The following is a 24,275-nucleotide window of genomic DNA, read 5'->3' on the forward strand; positions in this document are numbered from 1 at the left end:
AATGCACTATATACTGACTAAAACAACGATGGATTCTATTTTACATTGGGATAACATGAAACTAAAATTCAGATGATTATATTTGGTATTTACTTCTTACCACTATCAAGAGGTTATCTAAGGAATGAGGCTGAAAATGAAAAAATTTTACTGTTTGCCTACTCAGACACAATAGTATTTAAATATGCTAGGAAATGCCTGCCATATTATGATGAAATAAATCATTTCTCAAACATAAACCTTGCACTTTAATGAAAAGAATAAATATCCAGGAAATTACTCATTTCCTAGAATCATTAAAAAGAAATTTACGTCTGCTAAAGACACATTTATAATCTGCATATGAGAAAATGAAAATGGCTACATATCTGAAAATATCTACCTCACTAGTACTAAAAGAATTACAAAGAGGAATAAGTCATTGTTTTTCATGTAATGAATTAACAAAGATACAAAGAAACAAAAATTGCTGGAGAAGAAAGTCTTGTGACAAAATTTCCACTTCTAAGAATTTATGGGTCAGCCCTCTCCACTTCTCTGGGTACCCATGGATCCATCCACCTGGTTCTATCCCATCAACCAAGCAGTCAGGGCCAGAGTGATCATTGTCCCAAGACAGAACGGACTTCTGGGACAGGGATTCAGGAACTCAGTGCTGAACGTGGCTGCAAAGTTCATTTTATGAAATATGACTACATTATCCTTATAATTACTTAAAAATACATTTAGCTAATATGCCACTTATAAAAAAGAAAGCAGTTAAGAACTGAATTTTGTATGAAAATAATGTTATCAAAGACCATGTTAAAATCAAGTTTATACCAACATTTTAAATTATACACTGCAATAAAAGTAAATATTGTCATTTATTTATCATATGCCATGCAAAAATAATGAAACGATTTTAATAATTTTTTTAATATCTACTTTTTTTTTTTTTTTGCAATACTGGGGATCAAACCCATGGCCTTGCTAAGCATGTGCTCTACCACTGAGCTACATTGTCAGCCCTGAAATGATTTTTTGAAGTCCTTAATAATGGCATTAAAGTTTACACATTACTCTTAGTAAATCTACACAAAAGAAAAATTGGGAAAAAAAAAAAAAAGAATGTCAGTATCCAAAACCAGGTTAAGATATAGACTACAAAAAATACATGTTTAAAATGTAAAATTGTCATAAAATCCATGTATCGATATAACTCATGGAACACTTATGGATCTCCTTTTTTAACTATTACTCTGACAACTTTCAAAAAACTGTCCCTGGGGAAAAAAATATAATTAATATATATATATATATATATATATATATATATATATATATATACATATATATATATATATATACATATATATGTATATATATATGTATATATTATATATTTTTTTAAATGTGCTGTATAGGAAGAAGACAATATCAATTTACTTATGTTTTCAAAGTCTCAATTCCATTAATTACACATACGAATCTATGTCTTCTCATATGTTATAATGGTGGTTCCTGAAGAGAGAAGGCATTCATGTTCCAGAGGAACATAGAACCATATGCTTATCCAGTAACTAGTTATGCAGAATGGGTTTAGAACCTACCAAGGGCATTAACTGGAAAGTCTCTCCTAAAGAACCCTTAGTGATTTGTAAATCAGATGCTAATCTTAAGCCATAAAGAGTGTTTTTTCTTATATTTCTTTTTTATTTTTTCTGTTCAAAACATTTATACAAAAAGAAATCATTACCTTGTAACAAACTACTAAAATTCAAATGTACTGCAATGTAAGTTATATTAGGGAAAGAATGGTAGCCACCAATATAATTCTTAGAGTATCTTAATACTAACTATATCACATAAATCATTAATAACAGATTTCAAAATTTTATACTCTGTAATTTAATGTGTTATTTTTGTTTTAATCATCCTTTAAGTAGGTTAGAGAAAGAAATATGTACTGTAAATGTAGTTTCTCTTCCTTTTGGTGGGGGAGGAGGGTAGACTAGAAACTAGAGAATGGAAAAGATTAAGTTTCAACAACAAAACAACTGAACCAATCCCACAACTAAAGTCAACACTAGTTAGCAACATTTCAAAGCACCAAAGAGGGACCATTAAAAAAATAAATACTACTGCATTAGTAACAGCTTTCCTTTTAGGCAATCTATATCACTCTAGATTCAGGATTTGTCCTATTCCAAAATGCTTTAAGTCTCTGGTATGATTATAAATCTTTAAAGTCTCAGCCCCTCCCAACCCCAAAAGTTTACTTTTTTTTTTTTTAATAAAAAAGTAGTTTTAAAGATATCTTTTTTTTTCCTTTTCCACAAATATCAAGTATGTTTTTCCTGTACTTGGGGGAATCAGAGAGAATGGACATGTAGTCTCAAATTTAACAGAAATGAATTTAAGGAATCGCAGGTCTATGGTATAAACTTTAAGTTCTGCAGCTTCTTTATAGTCACCCAGATCTGTCCAATAGCACTTTCTAAGATGATGGGCATGTCAGTGCCATCCAACATGGCAGCTCCTGTCAACGTGGCTACTGATCACTTGAAATGTAGCTAGTGTGACTGAGGGACACAATTTTAAATTTAATTTAATTCACTTAAATAGCTGTATGTGACTAGTGGCTAACCCTCAGGAGAGCACAGATCTGGAATGTTCTTCAACCTCAGTATTTCTACTAATCCTCTTTACAATAAATATATACATGCAAGTTAATACTAACTCAATTCACCAAAGCGCCACAGACTGGATACTGTGAATTAAAAGACGGGAAGGGAAGTATTTCTCAAGACATAAACAACACATCCTCTAGTCCAAACCAAGAAACAAAACAACACAGTATAAAAATATTACCTTTTCTCCATGCTTTACAGTATGAAGTAGAAGCTGGCCAATAAATTTCTTAGTTTCCTTTCTATGGCTCTTGGAGAGAAAATTATTATTATTATTAATAAATTAATAATAAAATATCATTATCATTGTTGAAATTTTCAAATTAAATCACTATTTTATAAAAAATTATATGCAAGCATATAGAAAAAATTTCATTAAAAAGTCAATTTTTAATTTCATATTACAATGAAAATAACTAAAAATACCTTCATCACCATTTTAAGTCTTAATATATACAACAGTCATATAACTTAAGAGCTATTTGACAGACAAAACTTATTTTCAATTCTATGTCTGAAGTCAGAAGAAATCAACTTTTTTAGTCTGTATGTAGTGCTGTGGAGATGAAACTCAGGGCCTCAGATATGCTAAACATGTGATCTACCACTGACCTACATACAACTCAGCCACAGAAACCAATTCTATGTCTAAATATCAGCAAGAAAGAAATAGGCTGAGGATGAAGGTACCATATGCTCACTCTGTCAGCCATCCCCCTTTACGGTACTAGGGATTGAACCCAGGGTTGCTTAACCTCTGCCCTTTTTATTTTTTATTGAGACAGGGGTTTGTTTAAGTTGCTTAGGCTGGCTTTGAACTTGCAATCCTCCTGCCTCAGCCTCCCAAGCCGTTGGGATTACAGGTATTCACCACCGTGCCCAGCATCAAGGAACTTAAAAACAAAGAGCCCTTCCTATGTCATCAGTCAGGAAGGCCAACTTTGCATAGGCACAGATCCTGCTACTGGAAGCCTCTGGCTCTTCATCAGCCCTCATCTCTGCTGTTACTGAGATAGGGTCTCTCTGAAGGGAAATATCTTGACAGCTGCTCCACAGTGGAGACAGGGATGCTCGTTCCCTGTCTTTAGGCCAGCTCAGAAACCCAGGTTATGAGAGCAGGTTCACTACATCTGGTACCTTTTTGCCATTGCTCTCTGTCTGGAAAAGGACAGATGATATGTGCAGGAACTGAATGTGCAAAAAGTGTCCTAAACTTAAAAAATAGTTTTTAATCTTCCACAAGATAGAAAATTTAATGCATTCTAATTAGAAAGTTAGTTTCAAAAAGTCATATGAATACTTATATGAGTGAGAAGGAAATAAAGAATATGGTCAAATATAACTTAAAGCAATATATATCTTTTCAAAAGTAAAAATAAAATTATCCATAATTACCTGACTTCCAAACTGCGAGCCAGTATACAGGAAACGTTGTATATAGTAAAATATTAGCCAGGCTAAGGAGATAATCATCATAGTGATGAAGGCAATGGCCACAAACACCACAGACTGACCGCTGATGGACTCCTGCATATGACGGGTGCCAATCCCTATGGTCACTTTTACTGGAATTCCTTTTTGTACCACATCTAAAATTTCTCTTCCTTTTAGATAGCTAACCATAATGACCACTATACTTCCTGTTCCTGTAGGAAGGATCAAAGAAATCAATGTAAGACAAAAGAAAGCTATGTTCATCAACACACATTTGAAAACTTCAAAAAAAAATTGAAAAATTTTCAAGGAAAACATCAGTTATCAAAATTGATTCCAAAAGAGAAAATAGACTGATCTCATGAGAAAAAGTAGAATCAATCACCAAGAAGTACCTTCCCAAAAGCCAGGATACCCTTCATTTTCTTGGGTGACATCTATACCACCAAACCTTTAAGGTTAAGTACTGCTGATGATATTTAAATTGTCCCACAGCTGACTGTAAGGGGACAAAGGAAGTTTTGAAATTATTTCTAAGATTATAAACCCAAACATAGAATAAAAGGCAAAAGAACCAGCCTGACTAATTTTACTTGCATATAATAATATATAATACCTGAAACATACCAATTAAAATCAGGGAGGCAATATGAGAATTTCACTATGATCACTATTATTTAACATTGCTCTGAAGGCACAAGCAACCATGAGATTAAAAAAATAAAGAGCAAAGGGGCAAAATAATCAACATAAACCTAGCTATAAATGAATATAACAATGATTAAATGTAAATAGGATTAAAGAAAAACATTAATATTCTACTTCTAAAGTCATTTAGGGAAAAAATAATCAGGAATGGATCAGGCAAACTTTTATGTGTGTATATATATATAATATATATATAATATATATATAATATATATATATATATATATATATATTTATTTATTTATTTTAGTTATAGTTGGACACAATACCTTTATTTTATTTATTTATTTATTTTTATGTCGTGCTGAGGATCTAACCCAGGGCTTTGCACGTGCTAGGTGAGTGGTCTACCACTGAGCCACAACCCCAGCCCCCAGGAAAACTTTTTAAATTAACTAAAACAGAATGGTAGTAGCATATGAAGACACTCACAGGATAGCACAGAATAAAAACACCAGAAATAAACATACAAAACTATATGTGTGTGTGTGTGTGTGTGTGTGTGAGAGAGAGAGAGAGAGAGAGAGAGAGAGAGAGAGAGAGCACGCCTAGAAGAAATGGGGGAATTAAAAAACTAATTTCCCAGCCAAGTGTGGTGGTACAGTTCTGTAATCCCAGCTACTCAGGAGGCTGAGGCAGGAGGATCACAAGTTCAAAACCAGCCTGCACAACTTAGAGAGATCCTGTCTCATAATTTTAAAAAAACTGTTAAAAATGGGCTAGGGCTATAGCTCAGTGGCAAAGCACTTGCCTACCATGCTTAGGACCCTGGGTTCCATCCCCAGTACTGTAAAACAAACAAATTTCCTATAAGAAAGAGGACGACTGAAAAACAAAGAAAGTCAGTTTTCAGGATGGAAAATACAAATGGTTTTTTAAAAATAGCAGCTTAGGGCTGGGGATGTGGCTCAAGCAGTAGTGCGCTCCTCTGGCATGCATGGGGCGCTGGGTTCGATCCTCAGCACCACATAAAAATAAAATAAAATAAAGATGTTGTGTCCACTGAAAACTAAAATAATAATAATATTTAAAAAATTCTCTCTCTCAAAAAAAGCAGCTTAATTGATATATAATTCATACCTAAAAATCATCCTTTTAATGTATACAATTCAGTGGTTTCAAGCAGACTGACTAGTTGCAGAAGCATTACCATCATTTAATTCTATAACATTCCCATCATCCCATAAAGAAACCCCTGTGTCCATCAGTATCCATCCCCAACAAGTAGATTTTAAACATGAAAACTCATGGAACAAGTGAAAAGATGTTATATGTAAGATTGTCAGAGACACTCTCTTGTACAATGCTGGGGGAGTGAATTATAACATTCTTGTATGGGGGTGGGGGGAATGGTTACCAAAAAATTTAGACGCACCTTTCTCTGACCCAGCAATTCTGTGCCTAAGAATGTAATTAACTGATGTACTTATACATAAATATGGTGGAATATCTATAAAGATACTTTATTGCTAATGTTTTTTCTTTCTTCCTTCTTTTTTTTTAAAGTAATAAAAATTCTTGCTGTCAAAACAAGACATAACAGAAGACAAATAAATTGTCCTGATAATTTTAGACTCTAGGCTTCTCAATGAGGTCAGCTCCTTATATAAGATAGTATCCAAAACAAATAACAAAAGGTATCTGAGATAGTGTTCAAGACAGGGACTATACATGTACACATGAGGAGAATACAAAGGCAGTTTCTTGATTCCCTTTCCTTTGTAAGATATGTGCTGCATGTACCTTTTGGTGAAAAATGCTTTCATGAAAAATTGTGAATGTTTTCATTTCTCCCTGCGCAAAAACAAAAACAAGTTTTAGGCCCTGACCTGAAAAAGGAAATCAAAATACTATGAAACTAATTTCACATAAATATCAAATCAAGACTACAACTGTACATATCATCTTCTTTACTTCAAATGAGTAGAATCAATTTCCTCCCTTAGGGAGTTTTCAAACTGGCATTAAATTAGTCTTACTTTAAGGTACAAGAAAAAAGAGGCAAAACTAGTGTCTGAGAGGCAGGGGTGTAGCTCAATTAGGACAAGCTTTGTACTAACGTTTCCAAAAGTGAAAAATTAAAAAAAATTATTTCTTTAGCTGGGGCCTCTCTCTCAATGACAGAGCATGTGGGAGGCCCTGAATCTCCAGCACTAGGGGAAAAACAAAACAAAACAAAACAAAACACTGTGAAATACAAAAGAGAAGCATCCCTCCAACAGCAGTGGCTCAGAAGGTACAAAGAGGTATGAGGAACCAGCTATAGGACAAAGGAAATCTATCAGGTCTACCAAGAAGCAAGGAGACTCTGGTTTCAGCCTTGGAAGTAGATTCCCTGCCAAGTTAACTTGTTAGCTATTAACTATAACCAGATCTGAAACAGATCTGAGGTCTCCCTAACTAACAAGACTGGAGCATAGGACATGCAGCACAGTCAAGGCCAAAGCTGTCTTACCTAGTCAGTGACACCTCTACACCATGATTTGTCATTGTACTGATGGTGGTAAAAGAATCAAGAAGCTTAGGGTTTCAACCAACACAAATATTAAGTTCTTGTATAGGGTAAACAAATCAAAAATAGGTTAAGTGGATGCCCCAAACATTACTTCTAAGATTATATGGCATAACTTTAAAGAGGTACAAATGGTTTCGTCTACACGAGGACAAGCTTTATACTAATGTTTCCAAAAATGAAAAATTTTTAAAAAATTATTTCTTTAGCCGGGGCCTCAGTTTAAGAGGTTCTTAAAAATATACCTTTCCACAGCCAAGATAAGGTTAAGAAATCCCTATCCAGTGTCCCTGGAATTGAGAGAGAGCTCTAGATGCCAAGTGAACTTACAAAGCACACCCAAAACAGGATTTGAGATTATAGGCCTGTAGGGGCTGTTTCTCCCTTTCTATCACCAGTTATGTCCATCTTGGGTAGTTAGAAAATTGCTGGATCTTCGGTCATTTCAGTGGCCCAGACACAGATCAGCTCCACTGGAGGGTTTCGGGGCTTCCTGGTAGGCCTACGTGGCAAAACCTCCAGAACCAGACTTCAGAGAGGATACTGATCGATAGTGCCTCCATTGATCTGACAAGTTTCTGTCCTTAACCCACTTCCAGGACCCATAATGCTAGAATATGGGCCAGGTAAGGCATTAGAGGAACCAGAAGTAAATCAGCCTCTGGGCCCCTGTACAGAGAAAGAATGGAATACTGATGATGGTGAACTGGGTAGATATAGGCTGCTTCTCCTCTTTTGATCTCTCTCTACCCTGCAACTTCAGTTTACAGAGTACTTCTGCCATTTGAAAGCCCTTGGTCTTCTGGGTGATAAGGCCCTGGTGGAAAGTGCAGCCACTACCTCTCAGTGATGCCTATTGTTGATAATGCTGAGAGCTTTCCTGATTTGCTTCATGATTGCACAATTCATGATGATATGGTAGTTTAGCCTTCACTCCCTGGACACTGTCCACACTGTCAATGGTCATGGCAGGGGACAATTCACAGGCCTCTCCTTCTTATACCCTGGTAAGGTGATCACACTTGCACTCTGGAATTGCTGCATGTGTTAGATGCAGAAATCCTGAGTCTAGCATTCTCAATGACATCACTGTAGCTGAGTGGCTGGTGGTACATCCTCATGGGCAGGCCCATCTTGCCTACAGGCCCACCAGACACAACTACCGGGTCTCTCCCTCTCTACCTCCTGATGCCATGCTCCCAAATGCCTTCCTCCACCACACACTTCTTTTTTTTTTTTAACACTATTTTTTAATTTGTTTTAATTAGTTACACATGACAGTACAATGATCTCAACACATCATACATTTGAATCAGATGGGGTCTAATTTCTCATTTTTCTGAGTGTACAGGTTGCAGAATCACATTGGTCATGCAGTCACGTATATACCCACAGCAATAATAATGTCTATTTTATTCTGCTGTCCTTCCATTCCCCCTTCCCCTCCCCTCCCCTCCCATCACTTCTCTCTACCCAATCTAATGTTACCCACTTCTTTTTTTTTTTTCCTCACATCGTCATACCTCAATTCTGTATAACGAAGGGGGTCTCCTTCCCTCTTCCATGCAATTCCCATTCTCCCTCCCTTTCCCTCCCACCTCTCTTCCCTATCTAGAGGTAATTTTCTCCTCATGTTCTTCCTCCCTACCCCATTTTGAGTCACCTCCCTTATATCAGAGAAGATATTCAGCAGTTGTTTTTTAGGGATTTGCTAACTTCACTTAGCATAATCTGCTCTAATGCCATCCATTTCCCTGCACATGCCATGATCTTGTAATTTTTTAGTGCTGAGTAATATTCCATCGTGTATAAATGCCACATTTTTTTAATCCATTTATCCATTGAAGGGCATCTAGGTTGGCTCCACAGTCTAGCTACTGTGAATTGTGCAGCTATAAACATTGATGTGGCTGTGTCCCTGTAGTATGCCATTTTTAGGTCTTTTGAGTATAGTCCAAGAAGAGGAATAGCTGGTCAAATGGTGGTTCCATTCCCAGTCTTCCAAGGAATCTCCATACTGCTTTCCAAATTGGCTGCACCAATTTGCAGTCCCACTATCAATGTAGGAGTGTACCCTTTTCCCCCGCATCCTCGCCAGCACTTGTTGTTTGACTTCATAATGGCTGCCATTCTTACTGGAGTGAGATGGTATCTTAGAGTAGTTTTAATTTGCATTTCTCTGATTGCTAGAAATGGTGAGCATTTTTTCATGTATTTGTTGATTGATTGTATATCGCTGTCCAGGAGGAGTCTGTCTAGCGGGTCATCCCTTATGCCTCTCCTTTACCTGCTAGTGTTTTTTCTAAAGTTTTTGTAATCATAATTTAAATGTCCATCAAAAAGAAAACAGCTTTATAAATTACAATACATGTACAGGTTAAAACAGCAGCTCTGTTAGTATTAACAATACTCAAGGTATTCAGAAGAAAAAAAAAAGCAACAAGTAAAACCACATGAACAGCATGCTGCCCTTAGAAATCTCCCAAGAAGTTAAATGCTTATATCAACACAGACCACTTCTAGAAGGCTACTCAAGAGACTGGGACAAAGAATGCCTCTGGGGAGATAACCTGGTGGCTACTGGACACGGTGGGAGTTTTACTTTGCACAGTAGAAATTCTGTATCATGTTTACATACTACCTATTCAAGCAATAACTTCAAAATGCACATAATGTTCCCTGACATTACATTGAAACCACATTATAATGCTATTTCACTGCACAGGGAAATTTAATCTGTAGCACATCAAATGTGGATCTCAGCCATTGGGATCTGGTTACTGAAATGCCAGAAGGGCACCCTTCTAAAGTGGCTCCTTACAGGTTCCTGTATGGAAGGTATCCTGTGACCTGCCCAGGGGGATAAAAGTATCCCTCAGCAAGAACTGTGGTTTCCAAAGCACTTCTGCAAACTACCATATAATCACTGGGTAGACACAATAAGGAGGTAGGCATTTCCTGCCTTGAGAAAAATAAACATTTAGTAAAAGAAAGATATGTATAGGAATAATTACAGGGCTGGGCTGGCACAAGCCTGTAATCCCACCTACTCAGGAGGCTGAAGCAGGAGGATTCAAGTTCAAGGACAGCCTAAACAACTTAGCAAGACCCTGTCTCAAAATAAAAAAAGGCAGGCAGTGTAGTTCAGTGGGAAAGTGCTCCTAGGTTCTCTCCCAAGCGCTGCAAAACTAGCTAAAAGCATTTTTTTTTTTTGAGAGACAGAGAGAGAGAGAGAGAGAGAGAGAGAGAGAGAGAGAGAGAGATAGATTGATTTTTTAGTTTTCAGCGGACACAACATCTTTGTTTGTATGTGATGCTGAGGATTGAACCCGGGCCGCACGCATGCCAGGCAAGCGCACTACCGCTTGAGCCACATCCCCAGCCCAGCTAAAAGCATTTTTAATTATTTAAAAAAAAAAAAAAGAGAGAGAGATGCTGTGAAAAATTTCAAGCACAAACTAAAACAGAAAAAACATTATCATGAACCTGCATGTTCCCATCTCAGCTAAAAGCTTCATTAGATACAGAAAGCAAAACTCTTTTTATGCTATGATTGATTATAGCATTCCTTGTACCCTCTTTCATAGAACACGGCTTCAGAGCCAGACAGGCCTAGGTTCAAATCTCACTGTTTTCTACACCTGGGGACCCAGACAAGTTGATCTTCTCTGCGAATGCTTACTCAGCTATAAAATGAGGATAAGAGTGAGTCTATTCTGGGCTGATGCTTAGTAATGAGCAAGTGGAATAACAAAGAGCTACAGAATTGAGGGGATAATTTTGTCAGGGGTGGAAGAAAATCTTTCCCCAGAGGCACATTTGAGTTACATCTTCAAGGACAGATAAGTTTATTAAGCAAAAAAAAAAAAAAAAAAAAAAAGAGCTTCTCTAGATTGTGAAACCATCATTAAAACACACACACACACACACATACATAATATACATAGATGGTGACTGGTTCAGTAAGGCCAGTGATTAAAATATATGTAAAAGCATTTTGTTGAATAGATGAATGGGATGTGGGATTAATAGATATTAGAGAGATAACTGAACACCTAAAATAACAAGACTGAAAAGTGAGGAAATGGATCTTGACACAATGAATACAAGAAGGACACCTTGAACTGAGAACACTTGTACATTAATCTGAAACTTATCTAGGAAGTTAACTTAGTAGCTAAGTTAACTTACAATATTAAGAAAACAACAAAAAAAGGGCCTAGGATGAGAGCTAAGTAGTTTGTTACACTGTAATCAGATCAGCAAGATTGCTGCCAGGATTTTTTTTTCCCCTGTACTGAGACCTGAAGCCAGGCTTCACATGTGCTTGTCAAGCACTCTACCACTACATTACACCCCCAACCCTTTTTTTGAAATTTTATTTTGAGACAGCTTCACTAAATTTTAGCCCAGGTTGGTTCCAAGACAGTATGCCTTGTGATTCTCCTGCCTTTGACTATCAAATAGCTAAGATTATAGGCGTGCACCACTACACCTGGCCCAGGAACTATTTTAAATTTGATGAAACTTAAGAATGATGACTCTTTGTACTCTGTGATTGATTTGTTTTCTCAAAATACTTTTGGGGATAAACTGGGGTAAGTAGGGTATCTGGGTATAAACATACCAGCTCTGGCTGGGCTTAGTGGTACACACCTGTAATCCTAATGGCTTGGGAGGATGAGGTAGGAGGATAATGAGTGGAGTTCAAAGCCAGCCTTAGCAACTTAGTGAATACCTAAGCAAATGGGCGAGACCCTATCTCTAAATAAATAATATATTAAAAGGACTGGGGTTGGGGTTCAATCCCTGGTATCAGGAAAAACACACACACACACACACAAAAAAAAAAAAACAACATACTAGCTCTGGAGCTGGTTCATGCACAAATCCAAGGGGCCCCAGCCCTACCCTCACCTCCTGGTGGCATCATTACCTCTTTGGACAACCCTAGGGAGCTAACCCTGCTCAAGTTATTTTGTATAACTACCTTAACAGGCACATGAAAGCATATCTCAGTTATTTCCAAATGAAACAGGTGAACTTCATAGAAGTTATAGAAAGTCAAAGATTTGGAACAGAATTGATGGAAGCCCTTACATTTTTTTTTCTTTCTTTCCTAGGCCTTAACATCATTAAACATCTTATTAAACTAAAAAAAAAAAAAAAAAAAAAAAAAAGTGGTCACAATAAAATTGTAAAAAACAAAACAAAACAAAAAAAAAAGCAGGGAGGAGGCTGAGGGCCTAGCTCAGTGGTAGATTGCTTGCCTAGTATGTGTAAAGTCCTAGGTTTGATCCCTGATACTGGGGACAAAAACAAAAGGCATACTGCACAATCCCTCCCTGACAAAGGAACCTACTCACCTCACCATCAGGCAGGACAACTCCTTGATGTCTTTTTTTTTTTTTTAATGGCACATAGTACATGATCATAAACCTACTTGTTGAATAATAGATTTAAAAAGATAATAATTTTTAGCAAGCCAGATTACTATAATTTAAAATTCTTCTGTGCAAAAATAAAATTGTGTTCATTTATTTCATTTTCAAAATGTCTGTGTTCTACTTATTCCCTCATCAAAAACTAAACAAATTAAAAAAAATCCCAACTTTGCCAACAACCTCAAAAATTCAGCAGTGACATTTGAGTCTAGTATAGTACTTCTCCTCCCAAAGAAGCTATTTAAAGTAGATTTCAACATTCTCTTGAAGGAGATGAGAGCTACTGAAATATTTAAAGTAGTAGATTCAATCTCTGGTCTAGAAAACTAGCTCAGGCAACAAGAAATTACATTTTAAGTTTCAAGAACAGAATCCTGTAGACCTTCAGGTTTCTTTTTTCTAATAACTTAACTGGCACACACTCTCCATTTCTTTTACCTTTCCTGGAGAATTTCCTGGCAAATCATTAAGATTCAGCAAAAGTTCAACTTGAGGCTGTTCAGCAACAGCCACCCACCTCTTCAGGTAACCAATGTTATCAGCATCCCTTAAGTACTCCTCTTTTTACACACCTACTATAATTCTTTTTTTTTTTTTAAGAGAGAGAATTTTAATATTTATTTTTTAGTTTTCGGCGGACACAACATCTTTGTTTGTATGTGGTGCTGAGGATCGAACCCGGGCCACACACATGCCAGGCGAGCGCGCTACCACTTGAGCCACATCCCCAGCCCCACCTACTATATAATTCTTTATAGGTTCCTCTCCTCACTAGATGAGTACTATCTGTTCTTTTTTTATTAGTTTTTGTAGCCCCTGCTTCAAGCAAAGACAGCCCATTGAAAGGTTTAAATGAATCAATCCTCCATAACTATAGTTATGACAACTTAATAAGGAGAATTATAGACTCCGAAGTAGGGAAAATAGTACACCAAGTAAAAACATAAACGTCTTAGAAATACGAAAGCATTTCACAGGACAAATGTTTCCATAATTGGCTAAGGGGTGACTTAGGACTCCAAAATACATGCAATTCATTTTTGGGTGCTTTAGAATTTTAAGTGTTTTAGACAATTTGGCTTTCCCAAAAATATTTTGGATTTCTTAAACATACTACTGTCATTGAGAACTCTTTTGCAGCTTTCCCAAATGCATTACTTCACCTCAGACCTTTAGACTTTGGCAGTGCTATTCCTGCCACCCACAAGTCCTATAGCTCACTTACCCCTACCACACACTACACACACCTTCCCTATCAGCTTTAACTTGCCCTTCAAAATACACTCTAAATTCAAATCTACATTTAAAGATAACTTGTGAGTGTAGTATTATAATTAAGAATTTATTATTCACTCATGAAAGACAATACAAAAATCACATCTCTCAATGAGTGCTCTCTCTCTAAAGTCAGAGATTTCTTACATGTCTTTTTTTTTTTTTTTTTTGCTTTAGTTCTTTTTTTTTTATTGGTTGTTCACAACATTACAAAGCTCTTGACATATCATATTTCATACATTAGACTGAAGTGGGTTTTGAAACCTTCCTTGCCCTTACCAACTCTCTTTCCCCAAACATAGATCTAATCCTTGCCAGCATTTTGCACTCAGTAAATAATTGTTCAAAGAATCAAAGTGCCTTTTTGTAAAATCATACCAAGATTTCAGCTAAAACAACTCTTTCTTTGCCTTTCCTTCTCTCCCTCCCTCCCCCTCTCCCCCCCTACTGAGGACTGAACCAGGGGCACTTAACCTGGAAGCCACTCCTTTTTTGTATTTTACTCAGAGACAGGGTCTCATGGAGTTGCTTAGGGCCTTGCTAAATTGCTAAGGCTGGCTTTGAACTTGTGATCCTCCTGCCTCAGCCTCCTTGAACTGCTGGGATTACAGGCATGTGCCACTGCACCGGCCTAGCACCCTATTTTTTAACCCACAATATCTACAGTAAAGTTAATATTTTGTGTTAACAATGTGACTTTTACAGTTTCTACCTATCTCAGTCAGGCTAACTTCTACACCTTTGTAACATTGTTGCCCTTCCTTTATGCTTCCTAAGCCCCTGTGCTTATATTTCAAGTAAGCATGTCTCCTACACATTGCTGCCTGAGCAGGTCCAATACTTTACACAAAATGGCTGCTCAATATAATTCTGCTAATGAACTATGGACATTTTTAACAGTCCTTACTGTTGTTCTAATAGAATGCTATCTTAAAAGTCATGATTTTTAGAAACCACAAAATTGATTTAAATCTAAAAAAATATCTATTATTGTATTTCAGTTAGACAAGCAAGGGGTTTCAGAACAACTACTGAAATTTTCCCTGATTTGGGAAGACTATCAGTATTCAATTTTACGAGCACCCCACCTCTACGCCTTTCATCCACTCACAAAGTCACATACCCAAGTGGGTCAAGTTCTGTGAGGGTCTGTCCTTTCCATTTCTGCAATCACCACTGAAGTACTGGCCCTTATAGATCACATGGTAGCCCAACAGTCTGACTAAACTTTTCTTCTTTTCCTCTCTTTAATCTACCAATCACACTGTTACCAATGTAATCTCCACTTAAAGTCAGTAGTTCAAAATGTTGGATAATTCTGTCACTCCCTTCTCTCCTTGAACACCTGACAGCTTCTGGAGACATTTTCGGTTATTAAAACTATAGGAGTGCTACTGGAATCCAATGGGGGTGGGTGATTGTCATGCAATCAAGCATCCTACAAAGCAGGATAGCACAGCACTTACCACAAGAATTATCCGGCCATAGATCACCAAGTTTTTAAAATTCTTCGAGTATCAGTTTCCTTATCTGTACAAGAGGGTTAAGAAACTACCTTAAAGGGCTGTCAGAAAGACTGTGTCACTGTATACAGAATGCTGAGCACGTCTACACAATGGGTGTTTTCACACTTAAAACAAGGTACAATTCTGTGTATCTTGTCTTACATAAGAAGGGTAGAATGAAGGCCGATGGTAGGAACAGAAGTCCTAAAAAGAGAACTTCAAATGAATAATAAAGCAGTATTTTTCTGGACCTGAATACATTATATGCTGATAATATTAACAAATAGGGTGCTGAACCATGGTTAGAACAAGTGTTATTCACTGGGAAGGATATCAATGTCATCATCAAAAATTAGAGGAGATTTAGAATGATGAGCATCCCATTTAAAATAAGTCTTCATTAATATGTGATTACATACAAAAGTGTGTACACCAGCATTGGGGAATCATGGCACACTAACCTTTTTTCACTGACACAACTACTAAACTTGGGTCCACTATGGATAGTATGTATCTGCAATGTTATGTCAAATCTGGCAGGACCTTTCATAAGTCTATGAAACACAGCTTGGGCACAATGACAAACAGGTAGAAATGTAATCACTAGAGTAACAGCACCAAAGGTGGTGTCTAACCTCATGTCACCACATAGACATCTGTGCTCGTTCCCCTCTCTTTCTGTGGCTAACCCTTCCACAAGTGTTCAGGACAAAGCCTTCTTGCCTTATCACAGACCCAACATTTTCAGTCACTTCTCAGACCCAACATCTTCAGTCACTTCTCCGTTCTGGGGTCCTAGAGGATCACTACCATCCGACTTTAAATACCCCTTACCATCTCCTATACCACAGTACCTTGCTCCTACAGTTTCTGCCAATTTCTCTGCCTCCCCCCAATCTGTAGCCAAGCTTCTTGAAAGTCTCCACTTCCTCACTTCTCAACTACTATTCCCAACATTCCACCAAATAGGCCAGACTCACTTTTCTGCCCTCATTTTAGGGTTCAGTTTTGCATTGTATGCAAGAAACCAAAAAGGGAGGAAAGGAGGAAGGAAGGGAGGGAGGGAGGGAGGAAGATAGTAGAGGAAAAAGAATGTCTGAAACTTGGTAGTCACAGAAACATTAAAAAAAAAAGAAAGGAAGTTCAGAATTAGTTAATCTTGTGATGCCTAAAGCTAATGGGATCTCAGCACAACAGAAATAGGTTTACTCTCTGGGTCCTGGCTATCTCTCACCCAGAAAGAACTCAGTTCCAAGGACAGTATTTTGGAAAGTAAGATTCAAACTACCATAACTGCCTGAAGATGCAACCTGTTGCCCTGGGGAAGTGTAAGACGAGTACCCTAGCAAAGAGCAAGGTCTTTTCTCCAGTTGAGTAACTTCTAAAATTTCTTCCAAACAAGACTGAACAAATGATTGCTAAATCATATATTTAGCAAATGAGAAAACATACAGAACTTAAAGCCCAGGTTCTCTGACTCGAGTCCAAAATCTTCGGACAAAGTTTAGAATACTGACATGTTTCATGAAAGTGAACACACCAGAGTGAAAAGATACCAGAGTGAACGGACAGCACGACCCTGGATGGCACTGGTTTGGGGGAACAGCGAACGGAAATGGGACTTCCCACTTGGCAGAACCACAACCTTCCTCCAGTAGATTTTCATTCCTTTACTGCTCCCCCATCTGAGGGCAACTCCCTCCACATCAACCACCAAATGAAAAGATCTCATCTTTCGTGTCGACTTGCCTCCTTCTCAGCAGCACCCGGAGAACCAGAGGGGGCACATCCAGGGCTCCCCTAAGACCTCCCAATACCCAGAGACTATCAGAGTCGCGCCCAGGGCCACTTCTTGGCCAGAGAGAAAGGCTCCGCCGCAGGCACCCACAAAGCCGCCGACCCTGACTCCGTGCGAGGCCTCCTCCACCTCTCACGCCCACCCGGCTCACCAGCGTGGGACATGGCCGCTGTGAGGTTCCCGTAGCGCTCCTCGTTGTACACCACCACCGCCGAGGCGTTCCTCCGCGCCGCCGCCAGCACCTTGTCCTTGAAGGTGCAGCCCCCCCGCGCCACCAGGGCGACCCACGGCGCCGGCCCCTGGCCGCCAGGCGTGGGCACCAAGAAGCGCGTGCCTGGCGCGCAGCCCTCGGGGTCTCCCCCCGGCGCGAGCGGGACGCCCACCAGGCCCTGCGCGGCCTCCTGGGGCGAGCTGTCACCGAAGCGGCCGCTCTCCGAGACGCTCCGCACCGTCAGGTTGGTCTGCGGGTCCACGTACTCGACGCCCACCACCGCCGAGTACCACTCGAGCGCTCGGCTCTGGGCCCCGGGCGCGTAGCAGGCCAAGGCCAGCAGCGCCAGCGCGCCGCGGGCTCGGGTCCCGGCCGTAGCCCGCCGCGGCCACGCCATGGCCTGACCGCCGGGCTGCGGAGGAGCCAGCGGGCGCCGAGCGTGAGGGCTCGCGCGAAGCCGCCGAGCAGCCCAGGGAAACTGCCGCCCGCGGCCGATCCCCCGGGGAGAGAAGCCCAGGAGGAGGAGTCGCGGCGCGCGCGCACCTGGAGGGGCGTGGGAGCGCGGGGGCGGGGCAGCGTGGTCCCGCCTCTGCGCTCTCAGGTGGAGTGCGCAGGCGCGAGACGCTCTCCGAGGCGGGGTGGAGGAGGTGAGCGGCGGAGCTCCATCCGGGGGTCAGCGGAAGCTCGTGAGGGCGTGGCCACCCACGCCTCTGCCGGAGCCGCGCCTCAGCCTCGTCCGCCCAGCGACCCCGAGGCTGGGACCCGTCCCAGTCACGGGGTGCAGAACGGCGGGCGGAGGACCGCGGTGGTGTGAGATCTCGGCGAAGGTCTGAGTCGACCGCGCAGGGCACAGGGCCAAGACTTGCCGGGTCTGAGCCACTCAAAAATACGTTTTGAAAAGCAGCCCTCGTGGTGCGAGTGTGACGCGCGCGCGTGTCGTCTGAGCCCGGTGGGTGGTAGCTGGGCGGTGCGTTTCCTTACGCTCCCCGCAAGGGTGGTTCCCCACGACCCTTGGTGTTACGGTGGTGTCGTCACCAGGACCCCGGGTCCCCAGGAGGTCCCGAAGGACAGGGAAGTGGTCAGCGACTTGAGCTGTGAGAATTCTTGACGCTCAAAAGGGTACTGAGGACGCGCGGAGGGAGAGAGGTGGGCAGGCTGGCCTCACCCTGACAGGGCACGCGGAACACGCACGAGGTGTCCCCGGTGTCCGTGCGGTGTACGGTTGACGCATAGGATGCGCGTAGATGACCGAATCCAGTTTACAGGCATGGTGTCAGGAGGTGTTGTTACTTCTTGGCTTTTTGTGTTCATCACTTGAGGTGTTCATCATTACCTATTAGGGGTTTGTGGGGGGGTATTTGGGGTTTTTTATGGTTGTTTGTTTTTTGATTTTGTGTGTGTGAGAAAAATCTCACCTTCGCTCTGTGGTGTTTCATGGTTTTGCTTTGTGAGTTTAAACAGTACTATACTATATTTATGTTTAATTGAGGGTTACTGTGCATTTTATCAGGAGTATGGTACATGTGTGGAGTCATCAGATCCTAAAAATATAAATTAGAGAAAAAAAAACTTTCCTTGAGCAACGAATTTGGGGTCTATTTTTGTTTATGCAAAAGTCAGGAGCGAGGTTACTTAGGAACCTGTGGATAAGTTCTGATAATTGACTTAATAGTGTTGTATGTGAACAAAGTTATGTACAAGTGGAATTTAAAACAGGAATTTAAATATGGCCATTCTTATTTTATCCCATGTCTTCTAATATTATGTCTTCTATCCTATCTCAGTATTTTATGTATAATGTGTAAACTGCCATTTAAATGAGCACCTAGGTTATATTTAATCAATTCATAGAAAAATGGGTAAAGAATTTGTTTGGAAATGAATACAGGTGATTCAGTGTCCATATAAAACTGCAATACAAAGTCTACTTGCTAAGTAGCATTGAATGATTCCAAACACAATTTCCTCCATGAGCAAAACAGGTTTTGGTATAATAAGAAACTGTAGTGTGGGGCTGGGGGTGTAGTTCAGTTGTAGAGTACTTGAGGTCATAGGTTTGATCCCCAGAATCACCAAAAAAAAAAAAAAAGAGTATATGTCTGTTTTCCTCCTCTCAGAGAATATGAAGACTCTCCATATGTGAGACCTTGGGAGTAAATTCCCCCTCACCTTGAGAATGTATCATCATACCTAATCAAACCCCATATATGAACTACTAGACATCAAAACACCTATAAGCCTAAAACTTTGACAGAGATACTTTGAGAGTCATGGCAGGTCACACTGTTAGCTGCTTCTCTGAAGACCCACAATCATAGGCTATGCAGACCTTTAACTAAGCTCCCAAGCCAGACCTGCCCATACTGGCATTACCTTCTAGCTTGGAGTGTTATCACAGATCTGTGCTGTAATGGTCAAACCAGTTTCTCCTGAGAACCACTTGTATAAAGGTACACTTCAACCTTTAATTAGATTTACTTTCCTCAGAGGCCTGTTTTCATCCTAATTGAGCAACTAGACTAATAATTATGGAACTCACCCACTATGTGGTTAATATACCCGGCACTATCAAATATCTTCCCTGGGAGATTTCTTCACATTATTCTCCTTCTCTTTCAGCATTGTGAACCTAAGGAAGAAATTCTCTTTGTAAGGCAATAAACCATGTGATTTGTGAATTCACACTTGGCTTAGCTCCTTATTTTCACCATACAAAACACTACTGTTGTAAGAACTTCTGACTGACTCATCTTCCTTCTTTGTACAAAGATCTATAATTACAGGAACTAGGTTGTTGGTACCCACACCACATTGTTAAACCCCCTCGTCTTTCCTCTTTGTCTTTCTACATGTGCTCTGAGACGCAGTCTGGCCCACAATCCATGAGTTATTCTTGAAATTGGATCACCTCTCTGATCAGGAAACTAATTGTGGAAGATTGATAGAATCCCAGGCTTAAGGCCTTACCTTTGTCCAGACCTAGAGTAAGAAGGGAAAATATGGTGATCTATGCAGGCTGGGAACTAGTCTCAGAACCTGCCCCCCAACTATATGCTCCTACAAAACAAAAAATACTTGTAGTTCCCAGAACACATTATTGTGGTTTCGTGTTATGTCTTGCAAATTCATTTCTTTCTTCCTGAAATAATCTGCTCCTGACCCTTTTCCTGGCAAATACCAACTTGGTCTTCAAGTTTAAAACTCCAAAGTTGTTTCTTCTGTGAAATCTACATTAGTTAACTATAGGCAAACAAAATGTTTTCCACATTGCTTGTGTATAATTGCTTATACATAAATGTTGTACCAGCAGTACTGTTTCCCAAGCCTGTTTTTTTTTTCTTCTCAGAGTACTGTCAATGTATTTTTATTGGTGCATTTTAACTACCAAGTTAGGTTTTTTATTTCTTATAATACTATGCATGTGTTGTGTGTGTAATCAATGTTTGTTAAATGAGAAAAATGACTCTTTTGTATGATTCCAGGTTTATAGACTCAACAGGCTAAGAGAAACAGGCTTTGGAGCTATTGAACCCTTGGGCCCAGCCCAGCCTCTTGGTTTTTGTTCTTTCATTACCAGCTGTAAGCCTCAACTGATTTTCCCTGATCCAAAACTGCTACTACTATCTCAAACCTTCATGACCCTCTTTTTGTGCACTGGCTGCCAAGTGTCACTCAGACTCTTCAATTCCCTTTGTGTAGTGCCCCAGAAGAACTCACAGGCCTTCCCCCAAGTCTTTTTGTTTGTTTGTTTCTTTCTTTGTTTTAGGGACTCAATCATGAGACCATAATCCTGGAATAGTACAAAAGAGTCATTTTTCTGATTTAACAAACACTAATTACACACACAACAGGAGAGATGTGTCTTTACCCTTCAATCATTTTATTAAGAAACATTTCACACATTTCCCAAAGCAGAGAGACTCCCAAACTGCATGCACTCATAACAGATTCAGTAACGACCAAGTCATGGCTAATCTGAGTTTAAGTTTATCAACAGTTACGTCCTCTCTTCCCTGTTGGATTACTTAGAAGCAAATTCAAGAAACTGAACCAGGCTCGGTGGTACACTCGTGAATCCTAGCTACTTGAGAGACTGAGGCAGGTGGACTGCTTGAGCCCAGGAGTTTGAGGCTGGCTTGGATAACAGGATACCCATCTCAAAAATAAATAAGTAAAGCAGTATGGAGATTTCTTGGAAATTGGGAATGGAACCACCATTTGACCCAGCTATCCCTCTCCTGGGTCTATACCCTAAGGACTTAAAAACAGCATACTACAGGGACACAGCTGCTTCAATGTTTATAGCAGCACAATTCACAATAGCTAAAGTGTGTAATCAACCTGGATGCCCTTCAGTAGATGAATGGATAAAAAAAATGTGGCATATATACACAATAGAATATTACTCAGTAATAAAAGACAATAAAATCATGACATTTGGAGGTAAATGGATAGAGTAAGAGAAGATAATGCTAAGTGAAGTTAGCCAATCCCCAAAAAACAAATGCTAAATGTTTCTTTGATATAAGGAGGCTGATTCATAGTGGGATAGGGAGCAGGAGCATGGGAGAAATAGATGAACTCTAGATAGGACACAGGGGTTGGTGGGGAAGGGAGGGGGCATGGGGTAATTTATGATGGAAGAATGTGATGATCTTTATTATCCAAAGTACAAGTATAAAGACACGAGTTGGTGTGAATATACTACATATACAACCAGAGATATGAAAAATTGTGCTCTATATGTGTAATAAGAATTATAATGCATTCTGCTGTCATATATAAGTAAAAAATACATAAAAATAAATAAGTAAATAAATAAAAATTAGCTCAGTTTTTAAATATACTTAAATATCCAGTCAGTGCGTAAATAGCCCTGTTTTTTTCCCAAATGTCATTTTACATTTGTTTGGATTAAGATTCACACATTACATTTGGTTGAAATGATTCTCAAATTCTTCATTCATAGCCCCCCCCCATCTTTGGAGTACTAGGGATTGAACCCAGGAGTACTTAACCACTGAATCCACAACCCCAACCCTTTGATTGATTGATTGATTTTGAGACAAGTTCTCACTAAGTTGCTTAGGACCTCACTAAGTTGCTGAGGCTGGTTTAAAATTTACAGTCTCCCTGCCTCATCCTTCCGAGTCTCTGGGATTACAAGCATGAGCCACCTTTTCTATTCCCTTTGGAAGAAATTTGATGATTTGTCTTCTACAATTTCCACATTCTGTATTTAGCTGATTAAAACCTCATGGTATCATTTGGTATTTTCTATTCCCCATATTTCCTGTGAATTGGTAGTTAGATCAAGAGATCTGATTTGATCTGGGTCTGATTTAGGAATAAGGATATATTTCATAGGTTGTGCTGTGTACTTCTATCTGGAAGCATATATTGTGGTGCTTTTCTTCTTTGAAAAATTTGTTGCCATTAATAGTTTTTAACTAAATCTATTATTTTATTAAAGGTTTGCAAAAAAAAAAAAAAAAACTTCCTTAAAGGCTTGCAAAATGATATTCTATCATTCCTTCTTCGTTTGTTAGTTGAAATACTTGTATAAAGAAAAACCACCCCTCATGGGCTGGGGATGTGGCTCAAGCGGTAGCGCGCTCGTCTGGCATGCGTGCGGCCCGGGTTCGATCCTCAGCACCACATACCAACAAAGATGTTGTGTCTGCCGAGAACTAAAAAATAAATATTAAAAAAAATTCTCTCCCCCTCTCTCTCTTTCTCTCTCTCTCTCTCTCTCTCTCTCTCTCTCTCTCCTCTCTCACACACAAAAAAAAGAAAAACCACCCCTCAGTTTCACTGAGGCACAGTTTGTACAGAATAAATGCTTGATTCTTTTATTTATCAGTTTTCAGAATAATAAATCCCTAACTAACTTCCCTCTGAGAGAATTCTTTAAAATTACCACTAGCAACATAATAATTTAGCATCCTTGATGTGTTTCAGTACTTTGCTATTATTGTTCTCATTGAACGATAATAAAATTTCCCATTATAATAACATAAATTTTCCACTACTGGCCAGTGGGAGCCTTTCCAGGGTGGCTCCTAAGTCCACTGGACAAACCCTTGGAAATCTTCCTTGCTTTCTGAAGTCAGCAGCGACCCAGCCATTTTTTAAGGAGTCCTTATAGGTCACAATCTGTCTCCTGCATTTCTTTTCTTTCATTCATTATATAAATAATATGTGCTCATTATTAAAAAAAAAATTCAGGCCAGGCATAGTGGTGCATGCTACTAGTCCCAGTTACGTAGTAGGCCAAGGCAGGGGGATTGCTTGAGACCAGGAATTTGAGGCTAATCTGTGCAACATAATGAGATTCTGTCTCCCTCCTCCCAATACACACACCAAAAAATATTTTTAAATAAATAAAAAAAAATCAGAAGACATAGGTCAATTGAAAGAAGGTTTAGAATACTATAGTTATTCCAGAGAAATACTGTTAGATTTTAGTAAACTACATTCTACCCTTTTTTCTGTGTCCACATATTATACCTTTTAAAATGACAAAGTACAATGCATATTGTTTGCTCACTTGCCTTTTAAAAACTCACCAAATCTTCATAAACATTTTTCTCTACCATGAATCCATTTCTCCAAGATATTTTATAAGGCTACATGGCAGTTCATCATTTGAAATCAACAGTTCAATACCTGTTCTTGGACATAATTTTTCCTATTATAAAAGAATTTTTAATTTA

General features: G+C 39.3%; 1 protein-coding gene across 5 annotated transcripts in view; it reads right to left on the minus strand.

Moving 5' to 3' along the window:
• RNF149 (ring finger protein 149) overlaps positions 1-18,091 on the minus strand; it is a 30,133-nt gene extending 12,042 nt beyond the window's left edge. For 4 of the 5 annotated variants that reach the window (XR_014018524.1, XM_081264418.1, XM_081264417.1 and 1 more), the window contains exons 1-3: positions 17,491-18,091; positions 4,068-4,318; positions 2,854-2,922 (exon numbers count right to left, since the gene is read on the minus strand). Coding sequence is in view for 4 of the 5 variants with exons in the window: in XM_081264418.1 (XP_081120544.1) it covers positions 2,854-2,922; positions 4,068-4,318; positions 17,491-17,956 (786 nt within the window). In the remaining variant the exon portion in view is untranslated. The remainder of the gene's footprint in view (positions 1-2,853; positions 2,923-4,067; positions 4,319-17,490) is intronic. The other variant, XM_081264416.1, reaches the window with a different exon arrangement.
• Positions 18,092-24,275: the final 6,184 nt, after the last annotated feature.

Source organism: Spermophilus citellus (assembly GCF_964194105.1).
Source record: "Spermophilus citellus genome assembly, chromosome: 13".
NCBI lineage: Eukaryota > Metazoa > Chordata > Mammalia > Rodentia > Sciuridae > Spermophilus > Spermophilus citellus.